This window comes from Sceloporus undulatus, chromosome 1 (assembly GCF_019175285.1).
Source record: "Sceloporus undulatus isolate JIND9_A2432 ecotype Alabama chromosome 1, SceUnd_v1.1, whole genome shotgun sequence".
In the NCBI taxonomy this organism is placed as follows: domain Eukaryota; kingdom Metazoa; phylum Chordata; class Lepidosauria; order Squamata; family Phrynosomatidae; genus Sceloporus; species Sceloporus undulatus.
This window is the reverse complement of record NC_056522.1, coordinates 320,315,164-320,331,298: the sequence shown is the minus strand read 5'-3', so window position 1 is coordinate 320,331,298 and position 16,135 is coordinate 320,315,164. Positions and strand designations below refer to the sequence as shown.

General features: G+C 39.6%; 1 protein-coding gene across 1 annotated transcript; it reads left to right on the top strand.

The window, feature by feature from the left end:
• The first annotated feature begins 10,786 nt into the window (after positions 1-10,786).
• Positions 10,787-14,383, top strand: LOC121926815 (carbohydrate sulfotransferase 9-like). Its single transcript, XM_042460113.1, has 2 exons — positions 10,787-10,970; positions 13,554-14,383. The coding sequence occupies exons 1-2, from the start codon at positions 10,787-10,789 to the stop codon at positions 14,381-14,383; spliced, it is 1,014 nt and encodes a 337-aa protein (XP_042316047.1).
• Positions 14,384-16,135: the final 1,752 nt, after the last annotated feature.

Sequence of the window (16,135 nt, the reverse complement as noted above, 5' to 3'; positions counted from 1 at the left end):
ATTCTAGGTCTGCAGGGGATATTCTATTGTGATACTGTGACAAGAATTCCCCAACTAGGGATATTTAAAATTTAGGTGCCATGTCCTGCTTATTCTAAGCAATCGTGATTAATCCTGCTGATTATTTGCTGATGTAGTAAATTTTAGTGATAACTGCTTTGTTCAATTCATTTTGCTTGTACTCATAAATGTAATGTTAATTAAGTTGCCTTGAGGTCTTTGGTAGTAGAAACAGTGGGATGATGGAATGGGGGAAAATGCTGCATAATCTATAATAATAAAGAGAATGTGTTTCTTTTTCTGCTGTTGTTCCAAAGCTGTGAAATATCAGCACATGAAATTTGCCATGGTTTCTACAAGTTTGTACTTAGATGTTATTTTGCTTTTAAAACAGGTTGTTTAATTTTAATTGATTAAAATCTGACTATAATGTGCAATCTGAGCAACAATCACTAGGCAGCCGTCTTCCCTGGTTTTCTGTGAATTTCTCCAAAGGACCTCTAGGTTGCTCCAAATAGTGCTTATAGCTTTGAGGGAAGGGAGAAGGGGAGAAATAGTACGTATTTCTGCCTGCAAAGTGGGGAAGTTGACGAGTAGAAGAAAAGGTTGAATGAGCACCCAGGAGGGTGGAGAAAATGAATAATAGCTGAGGGAAAAGAGAGAGAACATCTTGTTAATCTGGCACTAAGTCAATGCAAAGGAGGAGGAGATTTGTGTATTTGTCTCTGCTGTAGTGTGTAAAGATTGTGAAATGGAGATACTGTAGCTGGTAGATACTGTCCCATGAATACTGAGGGGACCCTAAGGATTTACAATTGCACTATTCTTTAAAAATTAATATATTATTTTAATACATTTAAAGGTGTATGTAGTCCACACCTTTATTACCACCACAGAGATATAGAACAAAGACTCCCAATAAAAGGACAGTATCTATAACGTGTTTCTTACCAAAAAGCAACTAGCAAGTTCTGCAGTAAGGCTATACAGTACAGAGGAACAATGTTACAAGACAAGGCTCTAGGGAGCAACAATTTACAAGACAAGCAACAAAGGGGGGAAGTGTTGCATCCAGAGCAAGCGAAATTCCAAGGCCAAAACATACAAGAGAGGAAAGCTTCAGAGAAGAGAACCCATAACAATAACAACAACAGGCATGCCTTTCTGGACCACTGATCCAGAAATTCTGGGAATATGTTACAATAGAGGCTCTTCAGAGAACAAGAAGCTCCCATTTATCCCTACAAGAGTAGGGGTAAATGATGAGTTTTCACAACTGAGAAATGAGAGCAGTGGGGTCCCTCAGGAATCTGTATTGGGACTATTATTTTGAAACTTGCTCATAAACAACTTGGAGTTAGGAGCAAAAAGAGAGGTGGCATTTGCTGATAACCCCTATTTATTTAGCAAAAGCTTCTGATGAATCACTATAAACTGGGGGAATGGGAAGTTTTTAAAAAGAAGTAAAATGGCAAATGAGATTCAAAGTATATTTAAACTACAGAATTACAGCAGTTTGATAACAGTTTAAGTGCCATGACTTCATCCCAATCAAGTCCTGGGATTTTAGGTTTAATGTGGTACTTAGAATGACAAACCCTTGGTTTACTGTTCCAAAGGTACCCTGAGAGGGAACACTTAGGAATTTATCACATGGGACAGATTCCATACAGAAACTGAATTTAAACTGGAAAAAACCCACAAATGCAGGTACATTTTCAGACAACACCAGGGTTTAATCTGAACAGAAAATGGACAAAACCCACAAAAGTGGGTTGGTTTTCACATGACATAAGGGTTAATGGGCATTAATGCAACATTAACCAAACGGAAAGTAGACAAAAGCCGCGTCTTTTTACTTTTGGAAAATCCCGAAAGTAAAAAGGAGCAGGCTTTGTTGAGTTTCCATTTGGGTTAATGTCACGTTATTGCTTATTAACCCTGATGTGTCTGAAAATCAACCAGCTTTTTTGGGTTTTTTCCGGATTCTTAAATCCCATTTCTGCATGGGAACCGTCCCGTATGATAAACTCCTTAGATTAAATTATGGTGTAGTGGCAAAGTGCACAAGAGCAGTCTAGCAGAGAGCTCAAAGTATCTCAACAAACAGCACAGTCCAGAATGTAATGGGTCTGAACTATGGTAATTAAAGTAATCTCAAACAACTATGACTGTGTAAAGTTGTTTCCTGCAGTACATACAACCGTATCAACCTTCTTTAGTACAACCCCCCTCTGATTTTAGAATAATAAGTACAGTTAGGTAGTGGTGCAAAAACCAGGTCTTGCTCATGAAGGAAAAACCTAAGAAGAACATCAGCATGGAGGAAGAGTCAGTGCACAGCCTGCTTCCAAGACCTTGCACAAGACAATGGGCTGAATTTATTGCCCAAATAAATCTATTCTTGTGCTCCAATCTACATAACCTTGACATTTTTTAAAAAGAAGTCTGGTTCTACTTGGGGGTGACTTAAATGCTGTGGCAGACAATTCAGCCAGAAGTAACTCCAAGGCTGAACCAATTCACCTTCTTAAATCCAGTATTTATTGAACACAAATTGTTGGATATATGGAGAGAATTGTACACTAAAGAAAGGATAACCTTTTCATATTGTCATAACTCACATCCTGGCCAACACTCTACTAAAAGGGAATATATTTCAAACAGGGAATTGACACTACCTTGGCATCAGATCATGTTAATATAACAGTAAAATCACAACCTCTGGATTATCAACCTCACCCTTTTTCTTGGACTTTGTCATGCAACTGCTAACTTGAAAAGATGCCAGGTTTATGCTGAAAGCAACTGACAATGAAATGGCAGATACACTCCCTGAAACCCCATGGGGCACAATAACAACTGTTCTTTGAGGGGAATGCTTTAAAGAATAGAACTATTTGGGGAAAAATATGTATTGGAAGTTAAAATAGTCTGATAATACAGAAAAAGAATCTGTTCATTAAAAAAACGAGCTAAGTATTTTAAACAAAAAATGTGCTGAACTGAATTTATTGAAGTTTCATAAAATTCAAAAAGACACTCAATACACTTAGCAAAAGTTTTATGAATTCACAAACAAAGCCTCAAAATTATTTGTGAATATGATTAGGAAAAAGAAAGCTGTAGGTAAATCAATGAAACTGAAATTGAAAAACACAGAGAATGTTTAATTATGAAAAAAATAAATGAATTGTTGATTTTTAAAAAAATCTATCCATTCCTCTAAAAACCCTGACTTTTAAGAATAGGCAAAGCATAGTTAATGAAATTCTTCACTGAACACAAAGATTTTTTAAAAAATTACAATAAATTAGTATGAATAAGCTATAAAGAACAATTAAAAATTTAAACCCACTAAAGCCTGAAACAGACAGGCCAAATAGAACAGTTTCCTGCCACTTTGGAAACATAGCATTTAGATGACTCATGCCCCCGAAGTGGCCAGAAGCTGTTCTGAGGCCAACAAAGGCGACTCAAAGCAAAAGGAGTGGATTTAATCCACTCCTGTCAGTGGCTCATTTGAGACTGAGGAAGTGGCGGTGCACTTTGGGTGCAGGCTATCCAATCACCGCTGCCCTGGAGTGATTGCAGCTGGAGCAACTAGACATTGCTCCTTTGAGGCCACCTGCTTCTGCCCCAAGGTTCCAGGTCTAGATAGAGTTGGGGGTAATTTTTCAAGATTGTTGCAGAACAAACAGCCCCAGTCCTGCTTAAGCTACTTAATTCTGTTTTAAAAGATAGTCCAGTAACTTGGTAACTCTCAGAAATAATGCCCATCTTCCAATTGCACAAGGGCCCAGATGGGACAAACTTATGTAGATCAATTGTTCTTCTCAATCAAGACACTAAATTATTCACAGGTGTCTCCCTTTCAAATACTAACCAGGGTTGAGGAACCAAACAGGGGTGTCCATTGTTCTCTCTCCCATTAGCTTTTGCAATAGAATATACCACAAACACAATATAACACCATTAAACCTGTAAGGAGTTAGGATTAATGGTCAGATCCATTTTAAATCTTTTTGCAGATTTCATAGCCATGATAGTTTACATACCATATTAAGAACTTGCAAAAACAGTCTTATGGAGCAAACTTTTGGCTGGAGATTTTCAATGAAATAGGAATAGTAACTAATAAAAATTCATTCACAAGCATTAAGAAAAATCTCATTGGCCTGATCTAGACGGGCCTTTGCGGTGCCCCATCATGTGCTAGGGGTTGGCCAAGGGCTCACCGCCCATACGTGCCTCACCCCTAGCACATGATGAGGGTGTCAAAATGGCAGTGCCCTATACACACAGGCACCACCATTTTGACGCAATGGACGCTTAGTGTCTGCACGCCATGCCCCCATAAGGACACCACAAGTGCACCATTGGTGCACTGCAGCGTCCTTATGGCGCTGCAGAAAGAACCAATGCAGTTTGTCTGCTGCGACTCCCTCATGCAGCAAAACAAGGCACAGACAGATCGGCCTTTTTGGGCGGTCTGTATCCCATCATTGTTTATCATAGAAATAAAAAAAAACTTACTAGTAAAAAATGATATTTTTTTCTCTTGCTGCTCATACAATTGTTACACAAAAACAGAATGGACTTCACAAATTATCTTTAAACTGTTTTTGTTGGAAGTTGTGATGTTTTGCTGTCATAGAGGAATTGATGCAATAGGTTCATAAGAAATGAACACCATGATGACTCTTTTTATTACAGAGTGGTTTCCATTTTTTTTTGTTTATGAACCGAAACAGATATTATCTTGATCGACTCAAGTCTCACATTGTCCTTTTGTATGATAACCTAAACAACAGAACAGTGCTTCAGTTTTTTCAGTAGCATAACATGTTTTGCTAAGGAGTGTTCTCATATTGTAAACTCTGTTTTGTTTTGTTAAATTCTGTAAAGTTAAACTATTATTGGTAAAAGTTTAAGAAATAAAAATTAAGAAAAGGGGAGTACTGCAGCTGATATGAAATACTAAGGTGTTTATTTCCTTTTCTTGAGTTGGACTTTGCTCCTTTTTAATCTTTGAGTTATTGTAAATTTATTAACCAACAAGCTTATAAAACTGTTATTACCGTACCTGGGTTACAATATTGTAATATTCCTTGAACCCTCAGGAACGTGACATTTGATCAGTTAGTCACTGTCTCTCAACAGCAGAAGCCCTCTCTCTCACACTTCCCAGTTAATTCAGACTAAAAAGAAGATGGGAGGTGCAGTTACTGGTGATGTAGTGTGATCATTTGGTCAGGAACTGTCTCTTTAGCGACACTCAATTGAGGAAAACTCCACCATGCCTTTTTGTGTTTCAGCTGGAACAACAGTCTCCTCGCAGTTCTCCAGTCTCAGGAAAGTGTAATTGCTCAACCTCTGAATTTCAGGCGCAGGATGTCTTCACTTTCTCTTGACAGAGCATGAAAGAAGGCTTGGTAACATTTACTTTCTTATTGGTCTCTTCATCTCAATTTCACTGTCTTCTTCTCATTTAGAAGCCACTCTATGCAGACATACCGTTCATCCCATAGCACTTTTCTCAACTTTTCTCTTCTTGATGTAACCATAATAGTAAACCATTTTGTAGCCTACTTTTTTTTAATAGAACATTTTCTGGGGACGTTATGACTTCACATCTGCTGTTCCTTTGAGTAGTTCCACTAAGAGTAACCACTGCTATTTTGAGTAAAGAACTTATATACTAACCACACTTGAGTACTTTTGGATTTTGGTTAGTGTACCAGTTTGAGACACTTCCAGTGGAAGAGATATAAACGTGCAGTGGAAAATTGTTTCTCTAGCATAAAGTTATACTAAATTCTCTGTTAGAGAAAAGTAATCTACAGATATGTTTAGAAACCCATGTATCAAGCAAGAGCAGTAATATTCTGGATGCTACTGTAAACACTAGCTATGTTCTCTGCCATTCTGTTTTCAGAATTAGTCTGAAGGGATATGAAGGACACACCAGTGAGATAAAAATGGAGGAATCACCAGTAATTGAAGGCAGAGTCTATCCAGGAAAGTCATAAACCAGAACACCAGTGAACTATGCTACCTCTGCACACTTTGATTTCTCTGGACAGTCTAGTGTCGTAGCTATTTAGTATGTAGTTAGTCGACTTATTGTGCTCTGCAGTTTTCTTTCTCTTTTCCACATTTGAAGAGCACATTTTAGAAGGCATTTCACCATGAGAGGTTATGAAATCTTTTTTATTTGTAAGCAGCTCCTTCCCCAGAGTGCCATGACGCCACATTCCACTCCACACGGTGCACGGCGTCATGATGGTCCTCCGGCGCTGTGTCCATACAACACAGAGCTGAAGTGACGCCGCCAAGCTGCAGCAACATGGCTATGGCAACTTTTCCAGGGCACAAAAAGGAGCTGCTTTTTGTGGCTCCTTTTTGCACCCTGGAGAGGCCAGGTTGGGGCCACAGCAGGCGGTTGCTGCGGCCCCAGTTTGGCTGAAACAGGAGTGGCTCCAGGCTACCCTTCAGGACTGTCTGAACAGCCCCTTAGTTCTCTGCTAAACCCTAGTTGTGTGATGTGATAGTGTTGAACTGCTTGTTGCTCAGCTTCTCCTTGTGAACACCAATTACTCTGCTTGGGGTATATAGTACCATATCTTACATTCCCCAACAAGTTATTGGGGCCCAAGAATAAACAATTAACCTGATTTTTTTGGGATATATTTCGTTTGTGTATCTTTGATAATGTTTGCTCTGTCTTTTCCTCCTCAATAACAAGATCCTCACTTTTGGAGGTGCTCTTGGATTTTTTTGTGAATTGCTAACTAAGCAAAAATGACCTAATCAGAAGAAAGGATTATTATGAGGAAATTTATGATACTTACACCGGTGGTATACACTGGCCTGGGGGCTGCATAGGGGTAACGTTGGGACATGGCATACGCACACACCTGCCCTCACACCACCCGCCTGACCAGACAGCAGGCGGCATTACACTGTGTCTTCAGCACAGTGCTTACATGCGCTGCACCGAAGAAGTGGCGAAAAGCTGCTGTGGTGGTGGCTAGAGTGCCCTTTTCTGCTGCGCAAAAGACCCACTTTTTGCAGCTTCTTTTTGCACCATGGAAAGGCCAGATTGGGGCTACAGCATGTAGTTTCTGCAGCCCAGATCTGCTGAGGAAAGAGACGGCTGCAGGCCACTCCAAAGGGCTGGTCTGTTGAGCCCCTTAGTAGTAATTATTTGTACAGCCTGGGGATGCAGACAAATCCTTGGAGAAGTGAGAGCCATTACCTGTGTACTAGAACCTTGCTCTTCCTGGCTAATTTAACAGGCCAGAGAAGGACTAGTGGTGTGGGTAAGGGAAGGGTTATAATGCCTCTTTACAACAAGGCATGGTTCCGATGTGCCTGAAGGAGGCTGTGGTAACACCTCTTTTGAAAATAAACAACCTTCCCTTGATCCCACAGTACTAGATAACTATAGGATGGTCTCCAACATCCCATTTGTGGGCAAGGTACTGGAGCATGTGGTGGCTGGTCTCAACTCCAAGGGTTCCTTGATGAGGCAGTTTATTCTGATCCATTTTAATCTGGTTTCAGACTGGTTTATGGGACAGCGACAGCTTTGGTCGCGTTGGGGATGACCTGTGCAGGGGGCTGGACAGGGGGAGTGTGTCACTATTGGTTTTGCTGGACCTCACAGCAGTTTTTGATATCACTGACCATGACATTCTTCTGAGTCACCTTTCTGGAATGGGCTTGGAGAAACTGTACTACAATGGCTCCATTCTTTCCTGGATGAGCTCTCAGAGGATGATGGTGGGGGATTCCTATTCAGCTCCATGGCCATTGGCCTATGGAGTCCTTCAAGGTTCAGTTCTATCCCTTATGCTATTTAACATTGGGAGAGGCTATACAGAGTTTTGGGGTCAAGTGTCATCAGTATGCTGAAGATATCCCGGTCTATTATTCCTTTCCACCTAATTCCAAGGAAGCTGTGATGGACTGGATGAAGGCAAACAAATTGACATCTACCACTCCTAAACTAGCCAAAGAAATAATAAATGCAGATATCACCATATAGAATACAATGTATATAAGTGTGTGTGTGATTCTGTCTAAAACTGCATCCAAAATATCATTGAAATACCTTATTAGAGAGAGGAATGAACATTACGGTTTAAAACAGTCTTCCTTTTCATTCAAGACACTGTGGAATTCTTCTAAAGTGTGGTTGAAGTATTTAGTCCTAATGTGCTTAACACTACTATTCTGATTGTCTAGAGTTCTTCAAAAAGGCTTCTACGTTTGACTTGTCTGGAAAACATTATGAAAAACCTACTTCAAAAGTTGTTCTTTATCCTCCTCTTCAGTCCTTTGCTTGGAATGTTTCTTCTTCAGATATTCCGGATATCAAAGAGAGAAATGACAGGTAAGAGGGGCAATGATGATGTAACCACTTTCCAGCATTCTAAGGCAGTTATTTTTAATTTCAACTATCAGACAATCTTGTTTTAAAAAATAAGTGTACTGTATAAAGCATGTTGGGTAGACTGGTGCAATTATGCATACAGTATTTTGTATTTCTAAACAACAATAAGGAATTCTGAGAATGAAATAGGAAGGTAAAGGGAGAAAGCCAGGATGCAACTCCACCCAGATCAACATTTTTTAGGAAATCAAACAAGGTATGCAGTTTAGTGAAATTTTCCTATTATCTGGACCCCCCCCCCCCAAATATATGAAGTGTGCAAACGCAACACTGAATGATATACAGTATAACTGAATATAGTGTACATATTGGACTGGTCCCAAAAATGGATGGGCTGTACTTCCCAAAAGAATGGTTCCAGTCACTGAGATATTTCTCACCTCTTTGATTATGAATCATGCACGCACCATTGGCCAGCCTGCTGTTAGTGACTTACAAGCATGTAAGTGCAGCTTGTGTACACACAAATCCCTTCTGGGATCAGGTAAAGAGGACTGTTTACTTGGATGGGGTGAAGAAGACTTGCCCTGAAGCTCCATCCAAAAATCTGCCACTGGGGGCACCTGTCCAGCCCTAAAAAGGGCCCCTGCTGCTGTTGCTTACTGAAGGAAAAGGGAGAAAAGGAGAAGGCAATTCAAACCATGGAGATCTGGCTGCTCTGGATTCCCAGGAAAGGAAGTGCACTCCATTTGAGAGTGCGTGCTTATTTCTTGTCTCTTCCAACCAAACTGAAACCAGATACCCCTTCATGGTTGGAAACAAGTCCTCTCCTTTTCCCATCAGAAAGCAACAGCAGCAGGGGCCCTCCTGGAACTTGACAGCTGCTGGGTGGTGGGAAGACAGGGAACTGCCTGTGTGGAGGATGCAAAGGGATATTGTAGCACCTTTGAGACTGACTGAACAAACCTGTGAGACTGATTGTCTACTTCCTCAGATGCATGGAGTAAACTGCTACCCAGGAAGGGCCTTTATAATCAGACTATATTAATAACCGTAGACTTTCAAAACTATAGTGATGAGGTGATTATAAAGGTCTTTGTTATCTTGTTTGTTATCTTTTTAAGTATGTTTTAAATTTAACTTGTTTAATTGTATTTTAAGGGGGGGGATTGAAGGTTCGGGAATGTACATTTTAACTTCATAAGCTGCCCCAATTGTGTTTCATAGAGGGGCGGGATAGAAATAATTTTTTATTATTTATTAATTAAGTAGTTTATCACTTTACACTCCTAAGACAGGGCTAGGTTGCTTTAAATGCTGTGCCTGCCTCATGTTGCATTTTGGGGTTTGAAGTTCAGTGAGGCTTAAGAGCTCTTTGGCTGACTATTCTAAATGCCCCATCCTAAACTACAAGTCTCAGCAGGGACGTAGCCAAGGGGGGGGGGATCTTGGGGTCTGGACCCCCCCTTCCATTAGAAAAATGAATGGTGTGTGCTGCTGCACCGCTGCACCCAAGCCCCATTATAATGGTGGCACTTTGTCTGGACCCCCCCCCCTTCCTAAAATCGTGGCTACGTCTCTGGTCCCAGAATGCAAGAGGAGGCAGGCACAGCATTTAAAGCAACCTAGCCTCGTTTTAAGAGTGTAAAGCGATAAGTTAGCAAGTCTACAAAAGTTTATGCTACAATGTCTTTTGCTCAGTTAGGGTCTGTACAGACCAGCCATTAAGGCCAGCCTGGGGGTGGAGTTAGGGCATGGTATCCACATGACAGACACACCCCGACTCCGCCTCTAGGCTGGCACGACACCGTGCGCTGTACCACACAGTGGGTGGTGTCACGGTGCTCCTCTGACACTGTGTTTAGATGACACAGCACCAAAGGAGCGCCAAAAAACTGCAGCACTAGCAGCTATGGAAAGGCGAGATCAGGGTCATGGCATGTAGTTGCCACAGCCCTGATCCGGCGTGAAAAGGGGCGATCTGTACAGCCCCTTAGTCTCAAAGGTGCTTCAAGATTCCTATGCATACTGACATTGCAGACTAACACAGGTATGTCTTTGAATTTTACCTAGATGTGTGGAACTACATATAAATGTAGGATCTCATCCTATGTGTTAAAAACCCACATCCACACCAGTCTGTTGCATCCACTGGGGTCTTCAGATCTGCTATAGTCAAGAAAAGCATGATTGTTTCTTATTTCAGTGTATTAACATGTTTTTCATTTCTTTCAGAAATGTATCCCCTTATCATTTTCCTTTTATTTCTTTGCTCACTAAAAGTCTGCAAACATTCAAGCTAGCTCCTCTTGAATGATAACATTAGCAAAACTAAAATCTTTCCAAATTAGATTAAATATTGTGCAGTAATATGGGAATGCGAAAATGTCTGAAGAGGCTATTTGGCATGCTTGTCTTTACTGCTTGGATAGCTCACTAAATCTTCAAGAACCAGCTAAGACAAGCCCAGGGCCCATATATCTAAGTTCTGCAGACAAAGCTTTTCCTTGGAAAGACAAGAAATGGGTGAAAGGAATAGGTGAAGGGAGACAAAATGGAGACACTTTGGGTTAGTGTTTTAAGGCTCACAAGGTTAGATACCAGAAAAAAATGTTTTTGCTGGAAAGGACTGAAAAACAGCTAGGCACTTCCAGTGGTATTTCCATCACAGAGAGCACTGTAAATTTCTGCCATCAATTTTTTTCACTCATGGCAAATAGCTATCGATACATGGAACCACCAAAGGAAGCTCCAGAGAAGGGTTTCCATCTGATTCACAAAATAAAATGTAGAGGAAAGTAAGTAAAAACAGCAGTAATTGAAAGGAAAAGCATGGCATGATTTCTTTCAGAGATACAAATTTAATATTATATAAGAAGTAGAAAACAAAACAATTTAACAAAATAACAGTTAAAACACAGCTACCTCCTTGAAAGCTTTGATGGTATTGCTTTGTATATGAAAAACAAAAATAAAAGTGCCAGTCCAATGTGGCAGATATGTTTTCCTCCTAACACCAACTTTGTACTTCTCTTTGATATAAATCCTTTCTACATCCTCCATCTTATAGCTGCTGTTTTGCTTCCCTAGTAGTTTACAATGTAAATGATATGCCTAATAAATAAAAATATATGAATCTCCTATTCACATTTACTTAAATGTAAGAAAGACCCATTTAGGTTAGTAGGACATATGTGTTAATAAGAGTTTCAAATGCACTTATCATACTTCCAAAACAACTAAAGATGGAGTTAGAAGTTAAAAAACTTTTCTTTGGCATCCCCCAAAACCTAAGATTCACAAGGTTCCATCTACCTTGTCCTGTGACCTTTCCTCAGCTTTACGTTTCTTCAGACTAGTACTGAGGTGGCCATGTTAGGGAACTGAGCTCTTGGAGCAATGAATTACATCGCTCCTGTCATCCTGGAAGACCTTTGCTGCTGCTGCAGCCTTACCACCCTCTCTGTGTGGAGAGTGTGGTGAAGTCTCCTTCCTTGGAGGTCTTTAAGCAGAGGCTGGATGGCCATCTGTCGGAATGCTTTGATTGTAAATTCCTGCATGGCAGGGGCTTGGACTGAATGGCCCTTGAGGTCTCTTCCAACTTTATGATTTTGTGCCCCCTAATTTGTTCCCCGCCAGTTCTTCCCTATCCCTGAATTTAATTCATGCCTCTGCTCTACCCCCACCATTTGTTCTTTACACTGCGCTGCTGAATGTCTCAGCTTGTGATACCGCACTTCATGGCAAGTCTACCTCTTTTGCAGCCAAACTGCACCTTTCATCCTCCCTTCCCTCTTTCCCCTCATTCCTTGTTTTACAACTATATTGCATTAGTTTTATATTTGCATTATTCCTTCATTCTCCTATATGTGTACATATTTTACCCTTTCACGGGCTGCTGGGCACCATGTACATGGATGGTGCTATATAAACAGATGATCCTATAAGGGATACATACTTGCTTTAAAAACAATTCAAACTTGGAATCTGGGTCAGATGATAGTGCAGACGAGCACAGGTAGCATACCTAGAATCTGGGTAAAACGAAGAGCAAATTTTGGGTTATTTCTCTGGCTCCTAAAAGAAGATGCAAACTGAATTGCTTTGTCTGGACTACCTTGTTCATAAGAAGCCAGAGTTTTCAGTATTCTGGCTTCTTTTGTGTGAACATGCACAAATCTCACTTTTTGTATAAGAGGCAATGTGCTAATGACAATGAGTAGGAAGATACTGTTGTACTCATGACTTGCTCTGTGGTTCCAGAAGGAATCAATTGGCCAGCTATGGGAAGAGAATGATGCTTAGCCTTCAGTATAATTTATCTGCTTGTTGTGTTGTTTAATAATTCCTACTTTCAAAAAGTGAGAGGTTCCAAGAATCTTGAAAAAAAAGGCTACACTTCATAGCTTTATTTTTCAGTCTGCAATAGTACTTTTTATTCCTTCTGGGATCTTTTGGAAAATCTAGACAACACATTGCTTACATCTCGCATGATGTTTTCTTTCTTTGTGCATCCTTCTTCCTCACTTTTATTATATATTTTCCTTAAGTACAATTACAATTCTACCTCAATTTTATACATTCATTCTCCATCTATCAGTTTCTTTCAGGAGCCCCAATATGCTACACATTAAGGAAATCTCTGAATTTACACACGGTTGTCTAGGATTAGCAAACTGGGCTTCTGCCCAAGGTAGATGGGCAAAGTATAACTGGGGATTATTGGGCCTCCTATTTATATTTAATTAGTTGCTTCCATCTCAGCATGGCATTAGTAGTTAGTATTTTTATACTACATCTTTCAGCTTGCCAATATCTCCTTACCATAGCCCTGCCCAACAGTGATCTTGCCTTCATATTCACTGCATGTCTAAGCCACTAGTCTGGCTATCTGGAGAAGAGTTTCCCTGGAGCCATGATATCATTTATAATAACTAAACTAATTCTGATTTATACCATTACGTTGAATTTTGGAGATCATATTTTTAATACATTATTTTAATTTTCTATTGTATAGCTTACACCAATTAAATTTACTATTGAAAAGGATAACAATTCTGAAAATGAATTCAAATGTTATGGCATTAAATCATCACCATCACCAACCCTTGAATATGTTGCCATTCTTCTAAAGTCACAATCTCTATTCCAGATCATGGAGAAGATTGGCTAAAAATGCAACGTGATCGTAGAGATATCTTGAATGCCACATGCCTGAAGAAGTCTTTGTCAAGCTCGAAATGGCAAATGGAGCATAGGGTTGCTCGGCAGCTCTTTGTGGATGAGAATCACAAATTTATCTACTGCGAAGTGCCCAAAGTCGGCTGTTCCAACTGGAAGAAAATCCTTTTACTCCTCACACTCAACATAAGCAGGAATACATCTGAAGTAAACTACAGCACAATCCACACAACAAATCTTCTCAAGAGGTTGAGTTCTTACTCTCCTGAACAGCAACTAGAATTTTTGAGTACCTACACTAAAGTGATGTTCACCAGGCATCCTCTAGAACGATTGGTCTCTGCTTACAGAGACAAGCTCTTGCACTCTGAGCCTTATTACAGTATCACAGTGGCAAACAAGATTAAAGCATTCTCCAATAGAAAAAATTATACAACGAAAGTGACATTCCAAGAGTTTGTAAACTATGTGGTGGCAAGGAATCCAAAAGATATGGATATACACTGGCAGCCTATGTTTTTGCTCTGTGATCCCTGCAACATACACTATGACATTCTGGGAAAGTTGGAGACATTGGCTCAAGATGTTGATCATGTTCTTAGGAGAATTGGTGCTCCAGAGAACCTCTACTATCCAGATTCTAAGTTTTATGCTTCAGAAAAACGAACCAACAAAGATATCACTCTGAATTATCTGAGGGAACTGAGTTTTGACAAAATGCAGACGGTCAAAGAGGTTTATCAGATAGATTTATCTTTGTTCAACTATACTTTTACTCTGAAAACAGATTTTTTTTTGTAAATTCAATCATATATTCTGACTCTGGAACTATAGGTTTTCAGGGGATGTTGTATTGTGGTACTGTGATCAGAATTCCCCAAATATACACACTTAAAGTTTAATCGGCATGTTCAGCTCATTCTAATCAATCATGCATAGTGTTTTTAAAAATCAGTTTTATCGCACCGATTTTTTGCTTTGATAACCTCTTTGTTCAATTTATTTTACTTATACAGTACTCATAAAGGTAAATTTAATGTTTATGTAAGTTGCCTTGAGGTCTTTGGTAGTGGAATGGAATAGAAAATAAATGCTGCAGAATCTATAATTATAAAAGAGAATGTATGTTTTTCTCTGCTGTTATTCCAAGGCAGTTTAATATCAGCACATGAAACTTGCCACTGAGTCTGCAAATCTGTCCCTAGAGATTTTGCTTTTAAAATAGGTTGTTTAAACTTCTGATAAAAGAGGCATTTGTGTGTGTATGTGTGTCATAGCTAGGGAATCAGAAATACAGAATTGTAGTTTAATTAATGAGAGTCAGCATGGTGCAATTGTTTGAGCGTTAGACTACAACTCTGGAAACTAGGCTTCAGATCCCTGCTCAGCCATGGAAACCCAGCAGGTGACCTTGGGAAGTCACATTCTCTCAGCCTTAAATAAATAACTTTATTGCACCACTTCCACTCCCTGGTTTACTTCTTCTGAATTGAGCTCAGATTCAGAAGTTAGGCTGATTTTAGCACACCGACTTTTCTATCAAAACGACTTCCCCTTGCCTCCAGTGCTGAATTCGAGCCCCATAGGTTGCTTTGACCGGCATTTTTTCCAATTCCTAAGCTTCCAATTTGGAAAAAAATAATGGCCACTGAAGCGACATACAGGGCCTGAATTCAGCACTGGAGGCAATGGGAAGCCATTTTGAGAGAAAAGTTAGTGCGATAAAATCAGCCTAACTTCTGCATTTGAGCCCAATTCAGAAGCAGTAAGTCGGAGGCCAGAGGTGGTGTGATAAAGTCCAAAGATAAAGATATGGTAAAAGCTAACACCCTCTGAACACAACTTGCCAAGAAAACCATGATAGGGTCTCCTTAGGTACACCATAAGCCAGAAATGACTTGAAGGCACAGAACAACAATAATTACATCATGTCATGTTTCTTGTAGTCTGGTAACTAAACGCTTTTATCTTTTTTAAACTGCATTTTATTCTTTTATTAAATGCTGCATTTTAATACTGTAATAGTTTTGTTCTATTTTAATCCTCACTTTTGTATGTTTTTAATTGTATTGTTCTTTTTAAGTCACTTCGAGTCCCAATTTTGCAGGGAAAACAGGATATAAATAAATATAACAATAACACCTTGTGAACAGACACTGGGCTACTGTAGATATGTTGTTGGTCTAATCCAATATAGCTCTTCTTATATTGTTCTTAAATTTCCAGTTTTTAGTACTGGTTATGACTATGTACAAACCCTTGATTACCATCAAACAATATTAGGGCAGCAGAAAGGGTGATGCAGTGTTAGGTTACTCCCCTACACTGTAACTGCCCTGACTAGACAGGGACAGTCCTGATTAATCCACTGTTATCCTACTTTTTCAGCTGCCTTTAAAATGTCTCAGTTTCTCTAAAAATAATTTCTTGATATTTCTAGAAGTACATAAAAATGCAGTTGATCCTCCACATTTGCAGCCTTGACTTTTGCGGATTTGATTATTTGTGGATTTAATTAACATGTTCCCTCTAGCAATCTCTAGGTCTTCCAGT

What these genes read in the sequence shown, in the direction of transcription:
- LOC121926815 (XM_042460113.1), top strand. Translation starts at nt 10,787, where the DNA reads ATGTCTGAAGAGGCTATTTGGCATGCTTGTCTTTACTGCTTGGATAGC. An exon ending in ACAAAATGGAGACACTTTGG is followed by an intron (nt 10,971 to 13,553) that starts GTTAGTGTTTTA and finishes TCTCTATTCCAG; the next exon opens with ATCATGGAGAAGATTGGCTA.